This window comes from Oncorhynchus tshawytscha, linkage group LG09, assembly GCF_018296145.1.
Source record: "Oncorhynchus tshawytscha isolate Ot180627B linkage group LG09, Otsh_v2.0, whole genome shotgun sequence".
Classification (NCBI taxonomy): Eukaryota; Metazoa; Chordata; class Actinopteri; order Salmoniformes; family Salmonidae; genus Oncorhynchus; species Oncorhynchus tshawytscha.
In genome coordinates, this window is record NC_056437.1 from 25,534,596 (window position 1) to 25,560,575 (window position 25,980).

Below are 25,980 nucleotides of genomic sequence, written 5' to 3' on the forward strand. Positions count from 1 at the left end.
GTGACAAAAAAAAAGTGATCGGTAAGCTGTTCTGACAGCTGATGCTTAAAGTTAGTGAGGGAGATAAAAGTCTCCAGCTTCAGTTATTTTTGCAATTCGTTCCAGTCATTGGCAGCAGAGAACTGGAAGGAAAAGCGGCCAAAGGATGCTTCACCGTAGGGATGGTGCCAGGTTTCCTTCAGACGTGACGCTTGGCATTCAAGTCAAGAGTTCAATCTTGGTTTCATCAGACCAGAGACAATAGTATTCTTGGTCACATCCCTGACCAAGGCCTTCTCCCCCAATTGCTCAGTTTGGCCAGGTGGCCAGAGTCTTGGTGGTTCCAAACTTCTTCCATTTAAGAATGATGGAAGCCACTGTGTTCTTGGGGGACCTTCAATGTTGCAGAAGTTTTTTGGTACCCTTCCCCAGATCTGTGCCTCGATACAATCATATCTCGGAGCTCTAGGGACAATTCCTTCGACCTCATGGCTTGGTTTTTGCTCTGACATGCACTGTCAACTGTGAGACCTTATATAGACAGGTGTGTGCCTTTCCAAATCATGTCCAACAAATTGAATTTTCCACAGGTAGACTACAATCAAGTTGTAGAAACATCTCAAGTATGATCAATGGAAACAGGATGCACCTGAGCTCAATTTCTAGTCTCATAGCGAAGGTTCTGAATACTTATGTAAATAAGGTATTTCGGTTTTAAATGTTAAATACATTTGTAAACAATTCTAAAAACCTGTTTTCACTTTGTCATTATGGGGTATCGTGTGTTGATTGCTGAAGATTTTTTTTATTTAATCCATTTTAGAACAAGGCTGTCATGAAACAAAATGTGGAAGAAGTCAAGGGGTCTGAATACTTTCCGAATTAACTGTATGTGGCAGGGACTCCAGACTATCATAGATTATAAACTATATCTATTGTTTTTTGTTGTTGTTGTGTGATTTGGAATAATCCCCTCTACCACACGGAACCCCATTATTCTACTGACGGAACGCAAGAGGTGGCTAATAACAGACCTCCATCCTATGCTAGCTTCCTACCGATGGCCTGGATAGCTGTCTAAATCGCCGTGACCCCCAACCAACCTCTACTCACTGGATCCTTTTGATCACTCGACTAAGCATGCCTCTCCTTAATGACAATATGCCTTGTCCATTGCTGTTCTGGTTAGTGTTTATTGGCTTATTTCACTGTAGAGCCTCTAGTCCTGCTCACTATACCTTATCCAACCTATTAGTTCCACCACCCACACATGCAATGACATCTCCTGGGTTCAATGATGTTTCTAGAGTCAATATCTCTCTCTTCATCACTCAATACCTAGGTTTACCTCCACTGTATTCACATCCTACCATACCTTTGTCTGTACATTATACCTTGATGCTATTTTATCGCCCCCAGAAACCTCCTTTTACTCTCTGTTCCAGACGTTCTAGACGACCAATTCTTATTGCTTTTAGGCGTACCCTTATTCTATTCCTCCTCTGTTCCTCTGGCGATGTAGAGGTAAATCCAGGCCCTGCAGTGCCTAGCTCCACTCCTATTCCCCAGGCGCTCTCTTTTGACGACTTCTGTAACCATAATAGCCTTGGTTTCATGCATGTTAACATTAGAAGCCTCCTCCCTAAGTTTGTTCTATTCACTGCTTTAGCACACTCTGCCAACCCAGATGTTCTAGCTGTATCTGAATCCTGGCTTAGGAAGACCACCAAAAATTCTGACATTTTAATCCCAAACTACAACATTTTCAGACAAGATAGAACTGCCAAAGGGGGCGGTGTTGCAATCGATTGCAAAGATAGCCTGCAGAGTTCTGTCCTACTATCCAGGTCTGTACCCAAACAATTTGAACTTCTACTTTTAAAAATCCACCTCTCTAAAAACAAGTCTCTCACCGTTGCCACCTGCTATAGACCACCCTCTGCCCCCAGCTGTGCTCTGGACACCATATGTGAACTGATTGCCCCCCCATCTATCTTCAAGAGCTCGTGCTGCTAGGCGACCTAAACTGGAACATGCTTAACACCCCAGCCATCCTACAATCTAAACTTGATGCCCTCAATCTCACACAAATTATCAATGAACCTACCAGGTACCTCCCCAAAGCCTTAAACACGGGCACCCTCATAGACATCATCCTAACCAACTTGCCCTCTAAATACACCTCTGCTGTCTTCAACCAAGATCTCAGCGATCACTGCCTCATTGCCTGCATCCGTAATGGGTCAGCGGTCAAACGACCTCCACTCATCACTGTCAAACGCTCCCTGAAACACTTCAGCGAGCAGGCCTTTCTAATCGACCTGGCCGGGGTATCCTGGAAGGATATTGATCTCATCCCGTCAGTAGAGGATGCCTGGATATTTTTTTAAATGCCTTCCTAACCATCTTAAATAAACATGCCCCATTCAAGAAATTTAGAACCAGGAACAGATATAGCCCTTGGTTCTCCCCAGACCTGACTGCCCTTAACCAACACAAAAACATCCTATGGCATTCTGCATTAGCATCGAACAGCCCCCGTGATATGCAGCTGTTCAGGGAAGCTAGAAACCATTATACACAGGCAGTTAGAAAAGCCAAGGCTAGCAAATTTGCTTCCTGCAACACTAACTCAAAAGTTCTGGGACCCTGTAAATTCCATGGAGAATAAGAACACCTCCTCCCAGCTGCCCACTGCACTGAAGATAGGAAGCACTGTCACCACTGATAAATCCACCATAATTGAGAATTTCAATAAGCATTTTTCTACGGCTGGCCATGCTCTCCACCTGGCTACTCATACCCCGGTCAACAGCACTGCACCCCCCACAGCAACTCACCCAAGCCTTCCCCATTTCTCCTTCTCCCAAATCCGTTCAGCTGATGTTCTGAAAGAGCTGCAAAATCTGGACCCCTACAAATCAGCCGGGCTAGACAATCTGGACCCTTTCTTTCTAAAATGATCTGCCGAAATTGTTGCCACCCCTATTGCTAGCCTGTTCAACCTCTCTTTCATGTCGTCTGAGATTCCCAAAGAGTGAAAAACAGCTGCGGTCATCCCCCTCTTCAAAGGGGGGGACACTCTTGACCCAAACTGCTACAGACCTATATCTATCCTACCATGGTCTTCGAAAGCCAAGTCAACAAACAGATTACCGACCATTTCGAATCTCACCATACCTTCTCTGCTATGCAATCTGGTTTCAGAGCTGGTCATGGGTGCACCTCAGCCACGCTCAAGGTCCTAAACGATATCTTAACCCCCGTCGATAAGAAACATTACTGTGCAGCCGTATTCATTGATCTGGCCAAGGCTTTCGACTCTGTCAATCACCACATCCTCATCGGCAGACTCGACAGCCTTGGTTTCTCAAATGATTGCCTCGCCTGGTTCACCAACTACTTCTCTGATAGAGTTCAGTGTGTCAAGTCGGAGGGTCTGCTGTCCGGACCTCTGGCAGTCTCTATGGGGGTGCCACAGGGTTCACTTCTTGGACCGACTCTCTTCTCTGTATACATCAATGAGGTCGCTCTTGCTGCTGGTGAGTCTCTGATCCACCTCTACGCAGACAACACCATTCTGTATACTTCTGGCCCTTCTTTGGACACTGTGTTAACAACCCTCCAGGCAAGCTTCAATGCCATACAACTCTCCTTCCGTGGCCTCCAATTGCTTTTAAATACAAGTAAAACTAAATGCATGCTCTTCAACCAATCGCTACCTGCACCTGCCCGCCTGTCCAACATCACTACTCTGGACGGCTCTGACTTAGAATACGTGGACCACTACAAATACTTAGGTGTCTGGTTAGACTGTAAACTCTCCTTCCAGACCCATATCAAACATCTCCAATCCAAAGTTAAATCTAGAATTGGCTTCCTATTTCGCAACAAAGCATCCTTCAGTCATGCTGCCAAACATACCCTTGTAAAACTGACCATCCTTCCAATCCTTGACTTTGGCGATGTCATTTACAAAATAGCCTCCAATACCCTACTCAACAAATTGGATGCAGTCTATCACAGTGCAATCCGTTTTGTCACCAAAGCCCCATTTACTACCCACCATTGCGACCTGTACGCTCTCGTTGGCTGGCCCTCGCTTCATACTTGTCGCCAAACCCACTGGCTCCATGTCATCTACAAGACCCTGCTAGGTAAAGTCCCCCCTTATCTCATCTCGCTGGTCACCATAGCATCTCCCACCTGTAGCACACGCTCCAGCAGGTATATCTCTCTAGTCACCCCCAAAACCGATTCTTTCTTTGGCCGCCTCTCCTTCCAGTTCTCTGCTGCCAATGACTGGAACGAACTACAAAAATCTCTGAAACTGGAAACACTTATCTCCCTCACTAGCTTTAAGCACCAACTGTCAGAGCAGCTCACAGATTACTGTACCTGTACATAGCCCACCTATAATTTAGCCCAAACAACTACCTCTTTCCCTACTGTATTTAATTAATTAATTTATTTTGCTCTTTTGCACCCCATTATTTTTATTTCTACTTTGCACAATTCTTCCATTGCAAATCTACCATTCCAGTGTTTTACTTGCTATATTGTATTTACTTTGCCACCATGGCCTTTTTTTGCCTTTACCTCCCTTATCTCACCTCATTTGCTCACATCGTATATAGACTTGTTTATACTGTATTATTGACTGTATGTTTGTTTTACTCCATGTGTAACTCTGTGTCGTTGTATGTGTCGAACTGCTTTGCTTTATCTTGGCCAGGTCGCAATTGTAATTGAGAACTTGTTCTCAACTTGCCTACCTGGTTAAATAAAGGTGAAATAAAAATAAATAAATAAATAAAGGGGAAACCCTTTATAGCCTTGTTTCCCCTTTATAGCCTTGTTTCCCCTTTATAGCCTTGTTTCCCCTTTATAGCCTTGTTTCCCCTTTATAGCCTTGTTTCCCCTTTATAGCCTTGTTTCCCCTTTATAGCCTTGTTTGCCCTTTTATAGCCTTGCTCCCAGACAAGCTAAACACCTTCTTTGCCCTGCTTCGAGGAAAACACTGTGCCGCTCACAAGGACTGTGAGCTTTTGTTCTCAGTGGCCAGTGTGAATAAGACATTTAATCATGTTGACCCTCACAAGGTTGCCGGCCCAGACGGCATCCGTAGCTGCGTCCTCAGAGCATGTGACTATCGACTATCACCCCATAGCACTCGATTCTGTCAACTTGAAGTACTTTGAGAGGCTAGTTAAGGATCATATCACCTCCACCTTACCGGACACCCTAAACCCACTACAATTTGCATACCGCCTCAACAAATCCACGGATGACGCAATCCCTATTGCACTGCACACTGCCTTACCCCATCTGGACAAGAGGAATACCTATGTAAGAATGCTGATGATCGACTACAGCTCAGCTTTCAACACCATAGCGCCCTCCAAGCTAATCACTAAGCACAGGGCCCTGGGTCTGAACCCCACCCTGTGCAACTGGGTCCTGGACTTCCTGACGGGCTGACCCCAGGTAGTGAAGGTAGGCAACAACACCTCCGCTACACTGATGCTTAACACGGGGGGCCCACAAACACAGGTGTGTGCTCAGCCCCCTCCTGTACTCTCTGTTCACCCACCAACTCAATCATCAAGTTTGTAGACAACACAATATTGGTAGGAATGATTACCAACTACGAAGAGACAGACTACAGGAAGGAGGTGAATGCCCTGTGCAGTGGTGCCGGAAATATAACCTCTCCCTCAACATCAAAACAGCAAAGGAGCTGATCGTGGACTTCAAGAGACAGCAGAGGGAGCACCCCCCCATCCACATCGTTGGGGGCTGCAGTGGAGAAGGTGAAAAGCTTAAAGTTCTTCGGCATGACAAGCTGAAATCCACACAGACATTGTGGTGAAAAAGGTTCAACAGCACCTCTTCAACATCAGGAGGCTGAATAAATTTGGCTTGGCCCCTAATATCCTCACAAACGTCTGCAGATGCACCATTGAGAGCATCCTGTCGGGCTGTATCACTGCCTGGTACAGCTACTGCACTGTCCACAACCGCAGGGCTCTCCAGAGGGTGGTTGGGTAAGCCCAACGCATCACCGGGGGCACACTGCCTGCCCTCCAGGACATCTAGAGTACCCGGTGTCACAGTAAGGTCAAGAAGATGATCAAGGACCTCAGACACCCGAGCCACAACCTGTTCACCCCTTTACCATCTGCTTCTATCTCCAGTCTATCAGACTGCTAATACATTTTCTCCACCAGCTGGCCTCCGCCCAGTACCCTGCCCTGAACTTTAATCACTGTTACTAGCTAGTTACCACACAGTACTCAACCCTGCACATTAGAGACTGCCTCCCTATGTACACTGAAGAAAAATACTGAGTTACATTAGCAGTGGTGTAAAGTACTTAAGTTAAAAAACTTTAAAGTACCACAAGTCGTTTTTTGGGGTATCAGTACTTTACTTTTTGTATTTTTGACATCTTTTACTTTTACTCCACTACATCCCTAAAGAAAATAATGTACTTTCAACTCCATACATTTTCCCTGACACCCAAAAGTACTCGTTACATTTTGAATGCTTAGGACAGGAAAATGGTCCAATTCACGCACTTAAAGAGAAAATCCCTGGTCAGCCCAACTGCATCTGATTTGGCAGACTCACTAAACACATGATTTGTTTGAAAAGTATGTCTGAGTGTTGGTGTGCCTCTGGCTATCCATAAATTTAGAAAACAATAATATTGTGCAGTCTGGTTTGCTTATTATAAGGAATTTGAAATGATTTATACTTTTACTTTTGATACTTAAGTATGTTTAGCACTTACATTTACTTTTGATACTTAAGTATATTTAAAACCAAATTATTTTAGACTTTTACTCAAGTAGTATTTTACTGGGTGACTTTCACTTTTACTTGAATAATTTTCTATTAAGGTATCTTTACTTTTACTCAAGTATGACAATTGGGTACTTTTCCCACCACTGTTCATTAGGATCTATGGATTTCACATCACTGTGAATACAGATATGCATATGTTGGTCACAGATACCTTAAAAAAAGGTAGGGGTGTGGATAGGAAAACCAGCCAATATCTGGTGTGACCACCATTTGCCTTATGCAGTGTGACACATCTCCTTCGCATAGAGTTGATCAGGATGTTGATTGTGGCCTGTGGAATGTTTTCCCACTCCTCTTCAATGGGTGTGTGAAGTTTCTGGATATTAGCAGGAACTGGAACATCCTGTCGTACATGTCGATCCAGAGCATCCCAAACATGCTCATTGTGTGATGTGCAGTTTTGTTATTTTGGGGGATTTCCGTGTATTGTTTTGTATTGTTAGGTATTACTGCACTGTTGGAGCTAGGAATATAAGCATTTCACTACACCTGCAATAAAATATGCAAAATATGTGTACGTGACCAATAAGATTTGATTTAAATTGACCTTATAGGTATGAGGTCTGTTGTTATATTGATAAGAGTCAAATAAATGTGTGTACTTATAAGCAGTGGTGTAAAGTACTTAAGTAAAAATATTTTTAAGTCCTACTTTGAGTTTGAGTATCTGTACTTTACTATTAATATTTTTGAATACTTTAACTTCACTACATTCCTAAAGAAAATGATGTACTTTTTACTCCATACATTTTCCCTGACACCCAAAAGTACTCATTACATATTGAATTCTTAGCAGCACAGGGACATAGTTAAATTCATAGACTTATCAAGAGAACAACCCTGCTCATCCCCATTGCCTCTGATCTGGCGGACTCACAAATTCTTTATTTGTAAATATTGTCTGAGTTTTGGAGTGTGCCCTTGGCTATACATAAATGGGGGGGAAAAGAAAACTGTGCCATCTGGTTGGCTTGATATAAGCAATAAGAAATTATTTATACTTTTACTTTTGATACTTAAGTATATATAAAACCAAATATTTTTTAGACTTTTACTCAAGTAGTATTTTACTGGGTGACTTTTACTTGAGTCATTTTCTATTAAGGTATCTTTACTTTTACTCAAGTATGACATTTGAGCACTTTTTCCACCACTGGTTATAAGTGATGTGCAGGTTCTATTATTTTTAATCAAGGTACCTTTATTTACACTGAGTGTACAAAAAATAAGGAACACCTGCTCTTTCCATTACAGACAGACTGATCAGGTGAATCCACATGAAAGCATCTTTCATGTGGATTTGGCTCCCGAGTGGTGCAGTGGTCTAAGGCACTGCATCTCAGTGCAAGAGGCATCACTACAGTCCCTGGTTTGAATCCAGGCTGTATCACATCTGGATGTGATTGAGAATCCCATAGGGCACCACACAATTGCCCCGGCGTCGCCTGGGTTTGGCCAGGGTAGGCCGTCATTGTAAATAAGAATTTGATCTTAAATGACTTGCCTAGTTAAATAAAGGTGACATTTAAAAAATAAAATAATTTATTAACCTGGTCAGTCTGTCATGGAAAGAACAGGTGTTCCTTATGTTTTGTACACAGTGTAAATAAAGGTACCTTGATTAAAAATAATAGAACCTGCACATCACTGATTGAATAGGATTTAACAAGTTATATGTATATATAACTTGTTGACAGATTAATTAAGGATTTTTAAGCCTGGAGAAAATTTAGACATGAATTGTATGTGTGCGATTCAGTGGGTGAATGGGAAAGACAAAATATTTAAGTGCCTATACAGACTGTTGTATAACTGTAGACTATCCGCTAACAAATGAGAACAAGATTGTCCTCATTAGGAAACGAAACGCTTTAAAAAAAAACCCGAGAGAAACTAGTACTTCCAGCGCCGAGACCCCTAGAAGGCGTAGTTCTTCCATTACGTTTTGTATTAGACCATACGACGTTCTTTGGTGAACCATGGGGCTGTCTATTGTAGTTTTACCACGGAGATTACGAGTTTATGCAAAAAGTATTACCATGGTGCTTGTATTATGTGTAAGGTAATGCGATTCCGAGGTCAAAATGTTCCTCAACATTTATGAAGAACTCCCCAGTATTCCTACATTATGCCATCTGCGGAGCCATTGATTACCTCTGCTGTTTATTGAATGCCCCCTGCAGAATCAGGGAAACACAGACATAGGGGTGTTTGATACATTTAGTAGCCTACACCAGAAATATTAACACCCAGTTTCATATTCTACTTAATATAAGTTGGATATTTAGGTTATGTAAATGAATCATATTTGAAACCTTTGTTGTGCTGAAAATAAGTGATATACTTTCTTATGAAAACTCCATTATTGCCGCCCTAAAATGCTTTCAAAGTGGAACAGTCCAAGGGTTACAGGAAGTTGTAGCAGCTGCCATGTTTGGCTGCTTTGTTGTAGGTTTCTTGTAGGTTTCCTGCAGATTTTTTTAGGTGTTGCAATGGAACCGAGCTGGAGTACATTTCTATTTCAGGTAAGTGAACTTTGATACCCGAAAAGTAAGGTCATTGATGGAATAACTGTAGGAAACTAAAGACATTCACAGTCTGACGTTTTTCAAAGGTATAATTTTAAGTAAAGCTATCCAAGCAAAACAATGGTACATCAATCCAGGCTTCCAGCTGAGAGGTTGGGCATGACGTTTGGAAAAATGTTATTTTCTCTCTTTTTCTGTATTACTATGGTGATGGAAAAAAACACATTAGTTGGCTTAGTTATCTAACTAACGTAAAGCTTTGTTTATGTTATGTAAGTTAGCTTGTTAGATCAAAGCCAGTAAACGTTATTCATAGATCGATCATTCGCAGGCTCCAAGAACGCCACAGCCAGCCTTGTTTTTTTTTTATTTGCCCGGAACCGTTGATCCGTTTTTTTTCTGTCTGACGGTGTAACTTTACTTTATAAACAATGGCTAGCCAGTTAGCTAGTTTCCTAAAATAATCGGATCTCGGATCACTAGAAAGCGAGAAATACTTTCCCGATTGACGTTTAACGTTACTTCGTTGCTTTTTCGCCAGTCAGCGTTTAAGTTTCTCCTTCCCCCTCAATGATTCAAAATAGCCAGCTAAGTTAGACCTACTAGCTAACATTATATGACCGCGAGTAAAGAATGAATTCAATTTGCACACAAAATAAAACGTGATTTATTTCAGTTTGCGAAAAGGAGATTTCAATCCATATAACTATCTCAGTTTTAGCTAACTAACCATTATATTATGCAACATTGTCAGCTGGTTATAGTTAACGTTACTATTTTTGTTTTTGGCCTGCATTCAAGCTTAGTTTCTTTCCAGATTTGCATTACAGCATCACTGCACCAACGTATCATATTTGGTTTATAAAATTGGACACATTTCTGCTAGCCTATTTGGCCCGGGCATTAATAATAGCGATAAATAGTTTTTTCAAGCAGGTTAACAAAGGTCTAGCCTACAGTTGTAGTGGAATGATTATTGTTTGTTTTTAAACAAATCAAGGCCAAGGTAACCTCATGCAGCTAAGATTTTATCCGTTAGCTGGCTTCTTGTATTTTATCTGATTTGGATCCTTGGGGACTGTTGGAATTCAAATAATGATGGTTGTGTTCAATTGGGCAACCTGGTTCACACCAGAATAGAAATTGTCCCCGTCATAATATTAGTATCACACGTTTTATACATTATATTATAAACATTCCTTGGAGTTGACCTCACTCATAAAAGTATGCCTAGGCCCCCAGCAGGACTGGATCAGTTTAACAGTCTGAAATCGGAGCAGCCTGATTTCTCTCTCCCCCCCCCAAAGTGGTACATGGCTCCATCTTGAAAAATAGATTCTTTCTTTTTTGAATGGGAGCTCAGATTGTTTGAGTGTTTAAAATTCTTATTCTACGGGCAATCCCTTTTTAGCCCTGCTTTCTGCTTTGAAGTGATTGCTGTAATTTTCCCTGGTACAGCTAACTCTGTTCTATTCCCGAAGTATTGGAAATGTGCAGCTGTTGCTGGCTAATTGGAGTGGACCCAGAGCCTGTGTGCGGGGCCAAGTTGAGGCTAAGTGGCAGTCAGTCTCCAAATACTGAGCACAGTGCAGCAATTTTACTGAGGGTAGTATGGTGTTGTGTGATGTGATGATGCTGATGTTAACAGTCCCTCATTGATCAGTAGATGTTAGGAAGTGGCAAATGGGGTGAAAGTTGATGTTAAATGCAGCCCTCTTGCTGAATTCTCCCATGCAACTGCTAGTTGCCATGAATCATTGTGTCATTTCATGTGACTCATTTTCACTTGAAGTGAGATTTTAAAGGATTTTTTCCCCCTCATCTTGCGGTCAGTGCAGGAAACCAAAATACTGTCTATTTATCCTAACATTATTATTATCTTAGGATCAACGAATCATCAAGATAACTATCAGATTTTTTCACCCCTATGCTGGAGCACTTTTTTGTTGTCTCAGTGTAGATTTCTTTTAGCCCATCTCATCAGACTATGAACCGCTGTTTAATCAAACGGTTGCAGCTCAGGGCCAGAGGGATCAACCACCTGTCACTACTCAAGAGCAGAGGGGAAAAAATACTTTTACTTTGATTCCCCTTTTATGAAAAAAAAGTGGTGCTTGACAAAGGCTATTGTGCTTTCTGAGAGAGCTAAAGTACACATAATCCTTCATTACTCATCTGCAACAGCGCATAATAAGAGGTGCGTCTGTCACTGGATGCCTTGTTCCTGACAGAAAGGCTGTGTGACGCTGGCTTCTGCGTCCGTATGACTCACGCTAAACGCCTCTCTCCTCTGGAGCCCTAACTCGCTCATTGATCCCAAGGATGTTGGCAGCAGGGTAGCATGATAATGAGAATGGCCAGAACAACCTCTCCTATATGACTCAATCTGTCCCTGGAGTATGCTTGAATAGGCTACCACAAGTATTCATTTCGTCTAGTTTAGCCTACGTCTAGGGTCTTTTTATTGCTCCACCTACGTCCTGCAAGTACCAGAGCTGTAAAATACCTTCAGTTATGCCTATAGCTTATCCCACAGTCGAATGTTGGAACTGTCTGAGCAGTGATAGCTTACTGGGAAAACCCCAGGCAGGAATGTATGTTCCAAAAATAACGATGTTCATTTCTGTTTTTAGGACATACTTGTTAGCTAATCTGACATTGAAAACAGTGGCAAGGCAATATATTTGCAGTCAAATTAAGGTTATTCATCAATGTTCTTCAGATGACTACAAATGGTTTATTTTTCTCAAATATGTGTAGGAAATGAACAACCATGCTACAAAGACTTTCAAAATGTTATTTCCTATTTGACATGTAATTGTTCTTACAGCAAATAGTTAATAAACCATTAAATGAATCACTGTTTGCTACATAATAAGTCTAAGCCAGTCACCGATCAGTAGTGTTAGGGTCTTTTCAGAGTTGCTTATTCTCCCTGCCTTCCATTTTGATATTATTTGCGTTGGAGTGACCCCAGCCTTCAGAGCACATTTGTATCAAAATGGTCAGAGCAGCGTGAAAGCACTGCAGGCCCTGCACGTCTTTCTTGGGGCCAGGTTGTCTGCAGCAGCAGTGGCTGTGTCTTCTGCTGTCTGCAGTGTACAGCCCCCCCGCCCCCCCTCTGGGCCAGTAGGTCCTGTTCAGACAGCCCGAGAGAGGGCTAGAAAATCATGATATTGATGACTAATCCTGGATGGTAGTGAGTGTGAGCAGGTGCGCAGACAATAGAGGCGGGAGGGTGCGGTGGCGTTCTCCCTGAGTTCCTGGGTCTGAGAGCGTGTCTGGGCTGAGGTGTGTGTGTGTGTGTGTGTGTGTGTGTGTAGAAATGCAGGCCCTGGTCCATGAATAGAGGAGCCAAATGGGTGAAGATGTGCTTACAAAGACCTCTTGTTGAGCACTGAGTGCATCACTGGCTGGATTTGTCTTCCACAATGGGGCAGATGAAATAAGGAGGAGAATGTGGGATTTATTTTTATTTTCTCCTCCCCCTCTTCCAACCTCTCTCTTGGCTGGCCCTGGTGGGTGGATCGATGGATGGCTGACTGTGAAAGGGAAGGGTCAGGTATTTGACCTTTCCCTTTCGTACTTGCGGAAGAGAACGCAGTTGTCTTAATTGCAGCGTCCCTCTTCATTTCAGTTGGTCAATGTGAGGATGTGTGTGTGTGTGTGTGTGTGTGTCTGTTTCCAGTTATTTTTCATCTGATGAAATGGCCATGTTTCTATTAACTCAATAAAGTGTTCACATCAGAAAGACCCAGATGAGAAGACTTTTCCTCTCCATCCTACTCTATTATGCCTGCCTTTGGTCTCAGATGGAAATGGTCAGTGTGACCTGGCCAATATGAATGTACATTTTTTGTAGGACCTGGCAGCAGCTTTTACTGGATACACTTTTTTTCTCTCCGGATGTCAAGATATTTGAGTAGATGAATGACGGTCAAGTTGTAGGCTAGCCTACATGTTAGTGATGGGGGGATTGATTGATTTTTTTGTGTGCAAAATAATAAATAAATAAAGTTAACACCAAAATATGTTATATTTCATCCCAAAGCTTATTCTCTATCTTCTTTTTAAATAGTGAGCCAACATGTTTTCAGCACTTATTTCATTGACTGATCAACTCATATTCTCATACTTTCTCTTCTCTCTGCAGCAGACATATCATAAGCAATATGTTTGGAACATCAAATTGCAAGTAAATGTCAGTAATTGAATCGTGATAGCAAAAATTGCAATACATAATCATATTGGCACCTAAGTATTGTGTAATATCGTATCGCGAGGTCCCTGGCAATTCCCAGACCTACTAAATATAACGGTCACTATTTGTGGGGTCCTCCTCCTCAATTTAAGAAGCTCCAATGAACAGCAATAATGACCCTTAACGGGCATGCTTGGCTCTCCTTTGTGCACAGCAGCCCTAGTGCCGTTCTGCCGATTATGTTCTAGAGCGGGATGTTAAATCCATCCAGCCAGGCCTATCAGCTCTGCAGACGTCACACTGGCTACCATCACATGACTGTTTGAACTACACTAGATGAGAATACATTGACCTACGTTCTGCATAATTTAATGATAGATCACCTGAGGGTCATATTTCTCATAATAACCTAGTATATTTAGCTAGATAAACATGTTAAATTATGATAAACATTATACATATTTTCTAGTACATTGTGGGTCTGTAAGCAGACACAGTGCTGCCACAGTCGGAGGATCCCCAGTCACTTCCTTTTCCTAAAAACATCCCTGTCTGTCTGGTGCGGTGTCTGTGCTCCCCTCAAGTGTAGTGCTTATCCCTGATCTAGAGGGCTGTTTAGTCTGCGCTGAAGCCAAGGAGCAGACAAGCAGACAACGTATTCCAGCGCTGCGTGATTTATTTATTAATGTCAGTCGGGTAGCTTCCCGCTTTGACGTCACTAACCTTCTCTCACAGCGGGGGACCTCTGCTCTGTCTGCTGTGCAGCACAACCATGTACTCTTTAAACTGAAACTGACTGATTTAGCAACAGCACATCAAGGCCTCTCACCTCTCTGCCAGCTCCTCTAATTGGGCTGCTTTGGGTGGTGGCTGAATCTGGTTCTTTATGTGGATGGCAGGTTTCACTTAGTGTATTCAGCGTAATATGGCAGAGATTCACCACTGCGGTTAGACATGGAGGCATCCTGTGGCTCTTGCCTGTACCTGGTGGCTCTCTGTTTCCTGACGTGTGGCTAAGGAGATGAGGCTTAACCTGCACAGCCCCAGAGCCCATGCAGTCACACTGCTGAGGAGGAGAGTGGGTGGACTGTGTCTAATGCACACATTTCTGCAGTGGTGGGGAAAAAGTACCCAATTGCTCAAGTAAAAGTCCCCTAGTAAAATACTACTAGAGTAAAAGTCCAAAAGTATTTGGTTTTAAATATACTTAAGTTTCAAAAGTAAATGTAATTGCTCAAATATACTTAAGTATCAAAAGTAAAAAGTATAAATCATTTCAATATTAAGCAAACCAGATGGCAAATTTTTGGTACTTTTTAAAAAACATTTATGGATAGCCATGGGCACGCTCCAAAACTCAGACTTAATTTACAAACGAAGCATGTGTTGAGTGAGACCACCAGATAAGAGGCTGAAGGGATGACCCGGGATGTTCTTTTGAATTAGATAATGTTATTGTCTTACTCAGCATTCAAAATGTAATGAGTACTCTTGGGTGTCAGGGAAAATAATTTTCTTTAGGAATGTAGTCAAGTAAAAGTTGTCAGAAATAGTGAAGTACAGATACTGCAAAAAACGACATAGGTAGTACTTTAAAGTATTTTTACTTAAGTACTTTACACCACTGCATTTCTGTTAATTCTATAGTTTTTTTGTTTATGTTTTAGGGGCACGTTTGGAATGAAGTCCATTGTAATGTTGTGCTACTAGCTAACCAGGGGAGCACCTTGTTTGGTTTAGCTAAACTCATGCACAGGCTGCTGCTGGGGGCACTAAGCTGGATTCTTCCAAGCCTGTCTCTATTTTGGCAGACTACTTTTGCACACATGACAAATGAGCACCACCATGACAGGGATCATTTTTCATATAGCAGATTTAGATTCCTCAGCAGCAGCAGGCTGTTTGTGTGCCTCCTCACTAATGACACAGCCAGGGCCTATTTTTGTCCCTGTAAAACATCCAGTCATTAACCCTGCTTTTTTTGTGTATTTCGTCAAATAGATGCCCCAAACGTCAATACTTGTGGCTCGGCACAAAGATGATTCTTTATATGGGACTTGGAAGTCAACAGAGCCAAGCAACTACTTGTAGTGGGGTTTTAGCAAATTATTTTCCCAGTCAGTGTGGTTTTAGACTAAAGGGTTATTGTGATGATTATCTGGCTGAATGTTTTCAGATCTTCCAGTGCATTTCGTCCGGTTGTGTTGTTCGGCTGTCTCTCTTGCATGTCATTAGTCATTCAGCAGAGGGGCGGAAGTGCTGACTAGAACCCCCGCTGATATACTTTCAGTCTGCTCACTGCTCTGTTCTGGCCCCCGTGGTCTACTCTGCCACGCATGCGCCCAGAATGACTCACTGTCTATTTCGGTGTGGCTTCAGACGCAGTGGCTTGCGCCTCGCAATCACACCGGCAGGCAGCCGCGCTTTCACTCCAACTCTTTGCAGCGTCAATTCAGTGGAAGAGCTGTGAAATCACGTCAGAAAGGGCACCGTACAAAGCCAGTGTTAAATCTCCATGTGTTGTGTAAACACATGTAACTACGAGCCCCACGGCTAAAAGCTCAGACAACGCTACTATTGTCGAACGTTTGCCTGCCAGTACAGTACTTAGCACATCTGAACAGTGTCGGCAGTTTAAAAAAAAGCCCTTGTTGATACTAGCCGGAAGATCACAACTAGATAACTACCTAGCAAAATGAAGAAACTATTTAATTCACTCTCCATAATCCCATACTGCCAGTGCCCGCCCAAAGCCAATGGTTTAGCTAGCTATCTAACTTTAGCATCTTCGCTAACAAGCACAACAGTGCAGTGTCCTTAGCTAGCTAACACAGGCAGCAGCTTCATAAAAACTAGCTAATCCATTGTGATTTAATTATGTCAGTACTAGCTAGCTACAGTGGTTAGCTAGCTTGGAGGAAGTATTTGATGTTGTGCACTTAGCTAGCTACCATCCCATAGCCTACATTGCATATGAAGTGTGACTGGCTCATTTGTGGATGTACGGACGTGCACTGATTAGCATTGCGATTCTGCAAGTAGAATCGGTAGGTTCGTCGCTACCGGATCGGCACGCAGTAGGTATCACATTTGTTTTGTCAAGAGAAGGAATGGCCTCCCACTGTGATAAGTAACTATCCGCAGTCTATCGGCAGTGTGATTCTCTGTGTGTTTCATGCTTAAGGCTGAGGCGGACAAGTCATCAAAGCAAAGCCTTCCTAGCAGCACCGGATCATTTTAAAATGTGGCCTGTGAATGGCAGTGAGATTAAGCTGTTCTCAATAGGCCTAGTTGTTGCATGTGAATGGCTCCCAGATTAGGCTATTCCCAGTAGGCCGTGTGAGCCAGTAAAACAACACAAAGAGCCTAATGCTAAATTAATTTCCTCCCAAACTATTTTCTCACTGCAAGAGCGGTTATATAAAGGAAGAATGTCAAGACATAGGCTAATCTCCAAAAAGTGCCGGGTTACATAAAGGAGAAAGGCAGAGCTACAAGGATGTGAGGTACATTTGGCTGTGTTAAGTAACAAACAAAACCTGACCTTTCAGTGCGCTCTCTTATAACAAGCCTGTAGCAGGCAGAGTGAGGAAGGCTCATGGTAGTTTCAACCTGTAGTTCTACTCTTACAATGATGACCTAGGAACAGTGGGTTAGCTGTCTTGTTCAGGGGCAGAATGACAGATTTTGACCTTGTCAGTTTACTGGCCCAGCGCTCTAACCACTAGGCTACCTGTCGCACAGTTGACAGTGCATGTCAGAGCGAAAACCCAGCCACGAGGTCAAGGGAATTGTCTGAAGATCTCAGAGAAAAGATTGTGTCAACATCGATCTGGGGAAAGGTGCCAAAAAATGTCTGCAGCTTTGAAGGTCCCCAAGTACACAGTGGCCTCCATCATTCTTAAATTGAAGATGTTTGGTACCACCAAGACTTCCTAGAGCTGGCCGCCCGGCCAAACTGAGCAATCGGATGAGAAGGGCCTTGGTCAGGGAGGTAACCAAGAAGCTGATGGTCGCTCTGAGGGTTCCTCTGTGGAGATGGGAGAAACTTCCAGAAGGACAACCATCTCTGCAGCACTCTACCAATCAGGACTTTATGGTAGAGTGGCCAGACGGAAGCCACTCAGTAAAAGACACATGACACCCCGCTTGGAGTTTGACAAAAGGCACCTAAAGGACTCTTAGACCATGACAAACAAGATCCTCTGGTCTGATGAAACCAAGATTGAACTCTTTGGCCTGAAAGCCAAGTGTCACGTCTGGAGGAAACCTGGTGGCAGCATCATGCTGTGGGGAAGTTATTCAGTGGCAGGGACTGGGAGACTAGTCAGGATTGAGGGAAAGATTAATGGAGCAAAGTAGAAAGAGATCCTTGATGAAAACCTGCTTCTGAGTGCTAAGGACCTCGGAGTGGGGCGAAGGTTCCCCTTCCAACAGGACAACAGCCCAAAGCACACAGCCAAAACACCGCAGGAGTGGCTTCGGGACAAGTCTCTGAAAGTCCTTGAGTGGCCCGGCCCGGACTTGAACTCGATCGAACATCTCTGGAGAGACCTGAAAATAGCTGTTCTGCGATGCTCTCCGTCCAACCTGACAGAGCTTGAGAGGATCTGCAGAGAAGAATGGGGGAAACTCCCCAAATACAGGTTTGCCAAGATTGTAGTGTCATACTCAAGAAGACTCGATGCTGTAATCGCTGCCAAAGGTGCTTCAACAAAGTATTTAGTAAAGGGTCTGAGTACTTATGTAGATGTAATATTTCAGTTTTATTTTTAATAGATTTTCAACATTTCTCAACCTGTTTTTGCTTTGTCATTATCGTGTATTGGGTGTAGATTGATGAGGGGGGGACAATATAATCAATTTTAGAACACGACTGTAACGTAACAAAATGTGGGACAAGTCAAGGAGTCTGACTACTTTCTGAATGCACTGTATGTTGTTGACCAGTGTTTAAACTTGCTGTGTCTCTACAGCAGGCCAATGAAGCCCTCCACCACCAGCACCAGGTGGCCCAGAACAGCCTGCTGCCACTGCTCAACTCTGGAAATGAGCCGGTGGACCAGAAGCCTGTGATGCCCATCCCCCTGGACCAGAAACCCCCCGCCAGTGCCGCAGAGCTCCTCAAAGACAACGTGGCCAGCGGGGCAGGTGGCGGCAGGGGACCCATGCCCGTGGTGAAGAAGGAGCACAAGAGCAAGACACCCTTCATCTGCGGCTACTGCAACAAGGCCTTCCGTGACAGCTACCACCTGCGGCGCCACGAGTCCTGCCACACGGGCATCAAGATGGTGTCGCGGCCCAAGAAGACGGCCCAGACGGCCCCCACCATGGTGCCCTTCATCTCCAGCCTGCCCAGGGAGAACAGTGGGCAGCCCTCCTACATCTCCACCATCGCAGGCATCCTCACCACGGCCACCACGTCCGTGTCCTCAGCCTCCAGCATCATGTCTCCAGTCTCTATGATCAACGTGCCGCAGCAGAGCCAGCCCAAGAAGCCTGCCAAGCCTGTGAAGAAGAACCATGGCTGTGAGATGTGTGGCAAGGCCTTCCGAGACGTCTACCACCTGAACCGTCACAAGCTGTCCCATTCGGACGAGAAGCCCTTCCAGTGCCCCATCTGCCAACAGCGCTTCAAGAGGAAGGACCGAATGACATACCATGTGCGCTCTCACGACGGTGGAGTCCACAAGCCATACGTCTGCTCTGTGTGTGGGAAAGGCTTCTCCAGGTAGGCTCCAGCCATGCACTTTCACTAACCCTGGCTAGCTGTTTTATATTTCAAATAAAAGTGCTTTCTATTTTTTACAAACTCAATTGACCTCCAACATCAACCAATTTTGATCCTGTTAGTACATGGCTATTAGTCTACAATTTCTATGTGGTGTTAGACGAGCACTGAGATGGAGTGTTTGACCATCTGTTGTTCAATGTTACATTTTACATGTCCCATTGACAGCTGCCCTCAGGCTCACGGATTTATAGGAGTGTTGAATAATCTTGACTCGGTGCCTTTGTGGTCCCCAGCATGTTTAAACAGTTGCGTTTTTAAAGAGCAGTTCAACTTGTGTCCCCGAGTTCCCTCTTGCGAGGACAGGCAAAGGAGAGGAGTTAGGCTGGGGGAGGCTGTGGTTCCCGCCAGCTTGTCACCACTTCCCCTTCCCCAGGGAATGCCATTAAAACAGGCCTGGGAGGCAGCAGCCTGGGATTTCCTTTAACCTAGCACCTAGTTTTCCCGCTCTGCTCGGGTGTTGCTGCTTACAGGGTCCTGTTTGTTTTAAGTCTGAGCCACCTGGAATGACTGAGCATTCCTGTCTTTCCAAGCAAAGCCAACAGTGGCCTTGAAAGATGGCCTCTTTCAACATTTACGGCAACATCCACTCACTACTTCCAGGTATGCATCATTAGTCATATGTGCAATTCATTGGCATGAGTAATGGCAAAATATATAACAAATGACCATTGAAAACCCAAGAAGCAAAGAGCTCTTACAGCTTGTTAGTTGTTCAAATAACAGCGGAAGTTGGGTGTGAGTGAATATTCCAGCGTCTCAAACTGATGTAAACATTATGCTCTCTGTCCAAACTATAATCTCAGAGCCCGGCTTGGTTCCAACACAGTGACGCAGAGGTTTATCGGGACACTGAAAAGTGAGAGGCCGGCTGGCAGAATAACGCAACTCTTAGTCACTGGCAGTTCAGCAGGCACTCTGTCTGTCTGGAAGCTGCTGTCCTCCTCAGTTAACAGTGAAACGAGGAGAACAGCCATTCTGGTTCGCAGCACTGCTGAAAATATTCTAATTGACTCCTCTCCTTTGTAACAAAACCACTACCAGTGTGAGTGTTTTGCTTTGGCCTAGCTGCCTGTGTTAGTTATCCACACCATCATCGGTGATGAAATGATTTAGTTCCCAGCCTGTCTGCTGTAGTCCAGGTTTTCAGTCAAACTAACTAATGGTACCACTGGGTGCTGCGATGAGTGGGCTGAGTGAACATTTGAGTCAAGAAAAGGTCAAAAGAACAATGTGTGTTGTGTGTCCATTAATATTCTACAGCAAGATTGTAACTTTTCTTATCTTCTCTCCTCCAGGCCAGACCACCTGAGCTGCCACGTGAAGCATGTCCACTCCTCAGAAAGACCATTCAAATGCCAAGTAACGGTAAGAGAGAGCTAGAACTGTACTGTGTAGCCTCATTAGGGCCACTTGTCAGCAGCTCATTATTGACAACTTGAGCTGCATGTCTGTCGTCTAGCATCAATTCTCCCACTTTGCACTTCCTTTCTGTCGGCACGGACAGTAATTGTTAGTTTCCTATGCTAGACTAGTGTCTTTAAAACGAGCCCATTAGTCATAGTGTTGTAATGGCAGTCTGTCCACAACACCACACTGCAGTATACCCTGTGGCCCCAGTAGAGATTTATGACTATCTATAAGCCTTTAAAGTTGGACATGTTCCATCCAGGCTTCACTTGGCACCGAGCTGGAGCACGAAGCTGTGTTGTCCTATGAATAGTAGTGTGCCTCTGGCCTGACCTTCTGACCTTGTCCTGTCCTCGACCAGGCCTGTACTTCTGCCTTCGCCACCAAAGACAGACTGCGCTCCCACATGATCCGACATGAAGGGAAGGTCACCTGCAACATCTGCGGCAAGATGCTGAGCGCAGCCTACATCACCAGCCATCTAAAGACACACGGCCAGACCAACTTTAACTCCTGTAGCAAAGGTATGTCATGTCAGTCCTATCTCACCAACCACCTCCCCCCTCCCAACTCAAATAAAATAGTTTCAGGTTTTACATTCCAAATAAATAAATAAATTAAAAAAGTGAGAAACTGTTTTAAAATGACAACTTTTGAAGCCCTTTTAAGTAATTTTACTTAATTATTTTGTACACACTTTGAACATTCACACTCCTCAATCCATAACTGACATTTTCCTAGAAGTTATCTTTTACTCCATACCAAGACAGTGTGCCAGAGGCCAGTGTCTGGGCAAACCTTACATGACAGTGAAAATATCATCTGATTGATTGGTGCTGACTTCATCCTCAGGCAGGTTTCAGTCTCTGTGTAGTTAGAGGAGCACTACAGGACATGGAAAGTCCCACCGAACATTGTCCATGATGGGCATTACCGTGTCTTCTTCGCTGGTTACATTTTGCCCCAATTCCCTTGAGTACCATTCTGTTTTTAAACATGAATTGGATGTTTGTCTGAGTGGAGAGATGTATATGCTGTGCTGTTTTTTGTGGGTCTTCTGCTTGAGGTATGTAATCTGATGACATATATTCTTGTTGTCAGAAGTGAATGGCCTGTGGCAGAAATATGTTCTAAATTTAAAGCGCTTTCAGCAATTGGCTCGTGTTGGAGCAGAGAGAAGTGGAACATAGACAATGATATCTGATCCAACCACAGCAAACTTACAGCTCCTTCACTCAATTGATTTGTGCAGCTTGTAAGATAATTAGAAGAGGGAGGGCAGGGTTTTTCTCAGAGTATTGCTCTTCCGTTAGTCTTTCTCATTAGTGTTATTGATATATATTTGGTGGTATTGACTCTTACTTTGTATTACTGCTCAGTAAATAATTCAGAAAAATCACTGGCACTGTAACCATTTAAATATACTATAAATGTATAATACATAACATGGAGGTCAAGTTCAGCCCAATAACTGGCTTCTTCCTCAGCCCTCGTGCTATTACTGTCTGTATTTCCTGTTTTGTTTATTCATCTGTGAATTTCCATTTGTGAAAGTGCTGTATTGGAGTTGTTGGCTTACGGCCTGAATCACCACGTGTTTTTGTGATTCTCCTGTGGAACATGTACAACCCTGTTCATCTCTTCCCATCCAGAGAACACTGCATCATAACGCCATTACACATGGATCACTGCTCAGAGGTGTAGTCAATAACAAAGTATAGCCTAGCTCAGGCCACATAATCAACATTTCTAAGTTTCCTCTTTCAGTTACACATAGACAGAAGATGCAACAAGTTCTTTCCCTGGCCATTGAAAGGAAAGCTTCACTGCTGTGTTGTATTCACTCTGCGTTAGCTGCCACCTGAATGACCACTGCCACATACAGCACAGAGAACACTACAAGTAGGAAATTGTTTGTCACCACAGTAAGCGTAAGGCACATTCCCTCCCCCTGGGGACTAGCAAGCCGGGTAGTGTGTACCCACCTGAAGTGGGGCCTGTAGAGTGCACTGAGAGGCGTCCTAGCGGAGCAGCCTTGGCTGGCCTGCAGACAGTCCATTATAACCCATGTGTGTCTGTATTTCTGAATAGGGGACTGGCAGTGGAACTCCTCAGGGGGACGAAAAGGTAATGATAACATAGCATCGTGTGAATCTAACCCCCCCCAAGAATACAGTCACATCACACACACACACACGGATAAATACTCATGCCAGTGTGCCTCTTCATCAACATTGCATCCATGGAAATGTTGTCTTGTAGATTTCTGTTCTAATTTTAAAACTGTTTTATTATACTTTGCACAGCAAGAATGACCAAGTTAATGTTTTGCCTATACGTGATTACCTGCTTCGGTATTTGTTTTAGAAGAACATGTATTTGCCGCATTTAAAATGGTTAATGGTTATTAATATAAAGGTTATTTTAGTTCAGTCGGTGTGCTGCAGTAAAGATGGAGAGGAATGCCGACTGCATATACTGCAAAAATAATCTCTGGACAATTTCGCATACATTTAAGTGTGGAGATCAATTTTCTGCAGTGTATGGAGAGCATTCCTCCCTCTGCTTAATGACGGAGAATAACCAATAACTATCAGTGTAAAGCTTTTGTTCGATTGGTTTTGCAGTGAAGGAAAGGACAACATCTTTAATACTATATCCTCTATCCCCTGTTCTCTAGATAATGACATTCACAACTCTGCCTCAGCCACACCTGTAACAGCCTCCGCCCCCATCACCACCACGATGAACCGGGGCAACTCCATCAACAACCCTGTCACAATAGCGGCGCAAATGAACATTTCCACCAATACAGTTAACGTTAGCCTCCAACACCCAGTCACCATCACTGGGCCCGTCAACATCGCCTCGGTCAACATCCCTACCACGGCACACATGAATATCGCCCACCCTCTGGCCATCAGCACCCCCATGTCCATGACAATGTCCGGGCCCCTCAACATTGCCATGAGATCCATGGAGAGTATGTCTTTTCTGTCCCAGGTCCTGCCTTCGTCCCCACCCTGGTAAAAACAAAACGAGATGGAGAGAAAAGGAGAAAAATGAACCATCTTTCCCCAACCCTCTGGCCCCTGACCCCGTGCCCCTTCCTCAGACATGGAAATGAACGTTTAGCCTACTTGTGCCATGCAGTGGAGAGAACTACCCTGTCACATGGCTCTACCCCAACCAATGTTACATCACAGAAGAGAGAACCAGAACAGTTGTGTAGAAGTTAGATAGGGTTTTGTCTATTATCTGAAGGATGTCAAACCTAGATGTAGTGAGTCGGATAGTGTTAAACAGTGATGTCAACATTCCAGTCACAGTAGGATTAACAAGAGGGGGGGGCATAAGCCTCACGTAAACACCCATAACTTTGCAATGGGAGAAAAAAAAATCAACATTTAAAAGGACTAATGCAATAAGTATGAATTGTTGGTTTTATTGTTCCACAAGTTATCTTGCAAAGACAATGTGTTATGTTTTATCTATAGCCTGCTAATCCGTATTTAATGTTTTTAGGAGATGAGTTCAACAAAAGGGACAAAGACTTCCATTTGGACGGAAGGTTATTATTTTTTTCCACATCTGTGTATCCTTGTTTTTCAAATTGGATGTATGCTCTTGAGGTACATTGACTAACTTGTACAGTTGTCATGTTAATGTATTATCACCGTCAACAATTTATTCTGTATTTTGTTGAAGTGGATATCTGGACATTGTCCCTGTTGACTGTTAAATATGTATAATTAGGATAGTTATTTTTCTCTTTATTAGGGATGGCAGAGGTGTTTCTTTTATTTGGTCATCAGTTGATGTCAATTGTTTTATACAAACTGAGAAAGGAACTAGTCTTGCACTGAAAGCATATCCCATGTGTAACTAAACAGCAGTATTATCAAAGATCAAATTGGAGTGTTAGGTAACCAGCCTACATAATAACAGGGCCATCTAGTGGCTTACAAATGCCATTGAGGGAATGGTCCTGAAGTTCACCAATGTTTAAACTATTATTATCATGTTGGTGACAGATTAGTTTTGTTAGAGATATTTTGTAACCTTTTATAATTTAGTTTTTGAGGACCCCAAAAGTTTGGACCTTCTGCTCAGGAAACTCGCTGAGAGTCGCCCACTCAACTTTATTTGAGGTTTTAATTGAATACATGTCTAACTTAATCCTGGTCTTTCCCATGTTACTTTGTAATATTTAACTCACCATATATCTTTGTTTGTTAAAAGAAAAAAGTAGAAGTCCTTCAAAGACTAGGGATCCAAGAACTCTTATTTTTGTTAACATAGCCGTCCATTTTAATAATCTTGTAATCCATTTCAGTCTCAGCCTGTGTCATGGTGATTTATGGACTGATGTATGAAGAACAAAACACTAATGATTTCTGAGAAGGGTATGAAAATAATGAATTACTGGATCATGTTGTAGTGTTGCTGCAGCCGAAGGATGGCCAGGATTTAGGCAAGTCGGGCCAGCATGTCCTGGGTTGCACATCTCTGACATTATGGCTGTTAGGACCCATAGATTACCATTACTAGATAAGACTTCTTACTTGGCTAAACCTAAGGATGTTCTCTCTAACAGTTTTCTTTGTTGAATGCCATATCACCGTTGCAAGGTTTTTGTGCTGTGTGAGGTATAGTATACTCTGTCCTGAAAGAACACGCACACACACAAGATGCATGTGAGTTGTATTTCCCTCTGAGTTTTTTTCAAAGAAAGTCCAATGATGTGTTTTCTTATGCATTGAGTAGATGCACTGTAATTGCCTATTCTGCTTGCCAAATTTTATACAATTATGAGATGCAACTAAGTGAATATTTTGAATTGAACGTTTCAGCATTTTTAACAAAATTTAAAAAATGATTTGGAAATTATTGGGACACCTGTGAAGGCAGTTGAATGTATATCTTTGTACAAAACAATTTTAGTTCTGAGGATGTGGTAGTTAAAATACTAGACATGTGAAAGATAATCTTTTGTATTAGAACATTAACAGTGGTAATTTTGTATATATGAAGACTTTCTGATTAGCAGAAAGGTAAAACATTCCTACATTTTTTTAAATGTATGTTTGTCAAATTACGTAAACATGCGCAATGTTTTATTTGCCTTCTATTTGGGATGTCTAAATAAAATTACTAAAACATGATGGTTGGGTGGCTGTGTGGCATTTCCTGATTAGTCA

At 43.1% G+C, this 25,980-nt stretch overlaps 1 protein-coding gene across 2 annotated transcripts; it reads left to right on the forward strand.

The window, feature by feature from the left end:
* Positions 1-9,255: 9,255 nt before the first annotated feature.
* LOC112257627 (vascular endothelial zinc finger 1) lies at positions 9,256-25,944 on the forward strand. Of its 2 annotated transcripts, XM_024431342.2 has the most exons (6): positions 9,256-9,374; positions 18,555-19,309; positions 20,668-20,737; positions 21,141-21,303; positions 22,871-22,906; positions 23,460-25,944. In XM_024431342.2, the coding sequence occupies exons 1-6, from the start codon at positions 9,342-9,344 to the stop codon at positions 23,807-23,809; spliced, it is 1,407 nt and encodes a 468-aa protein (XP_024287110.1). In that variant the 5' UTR covers positions 9,256-9,341; the 3' UTR covers positions 23,810-25,944. The 2 variants fall into 2 exon arrangements, with proteins under 2 accessions (XP_024287110.1, XP_042182632.1); XM_042326698.1 differs by lacking the exon at positions 22,871-22,906.
* The last annotated feature ends 36 nt before the right edge of the window (positions 25,945-25,980 follow it).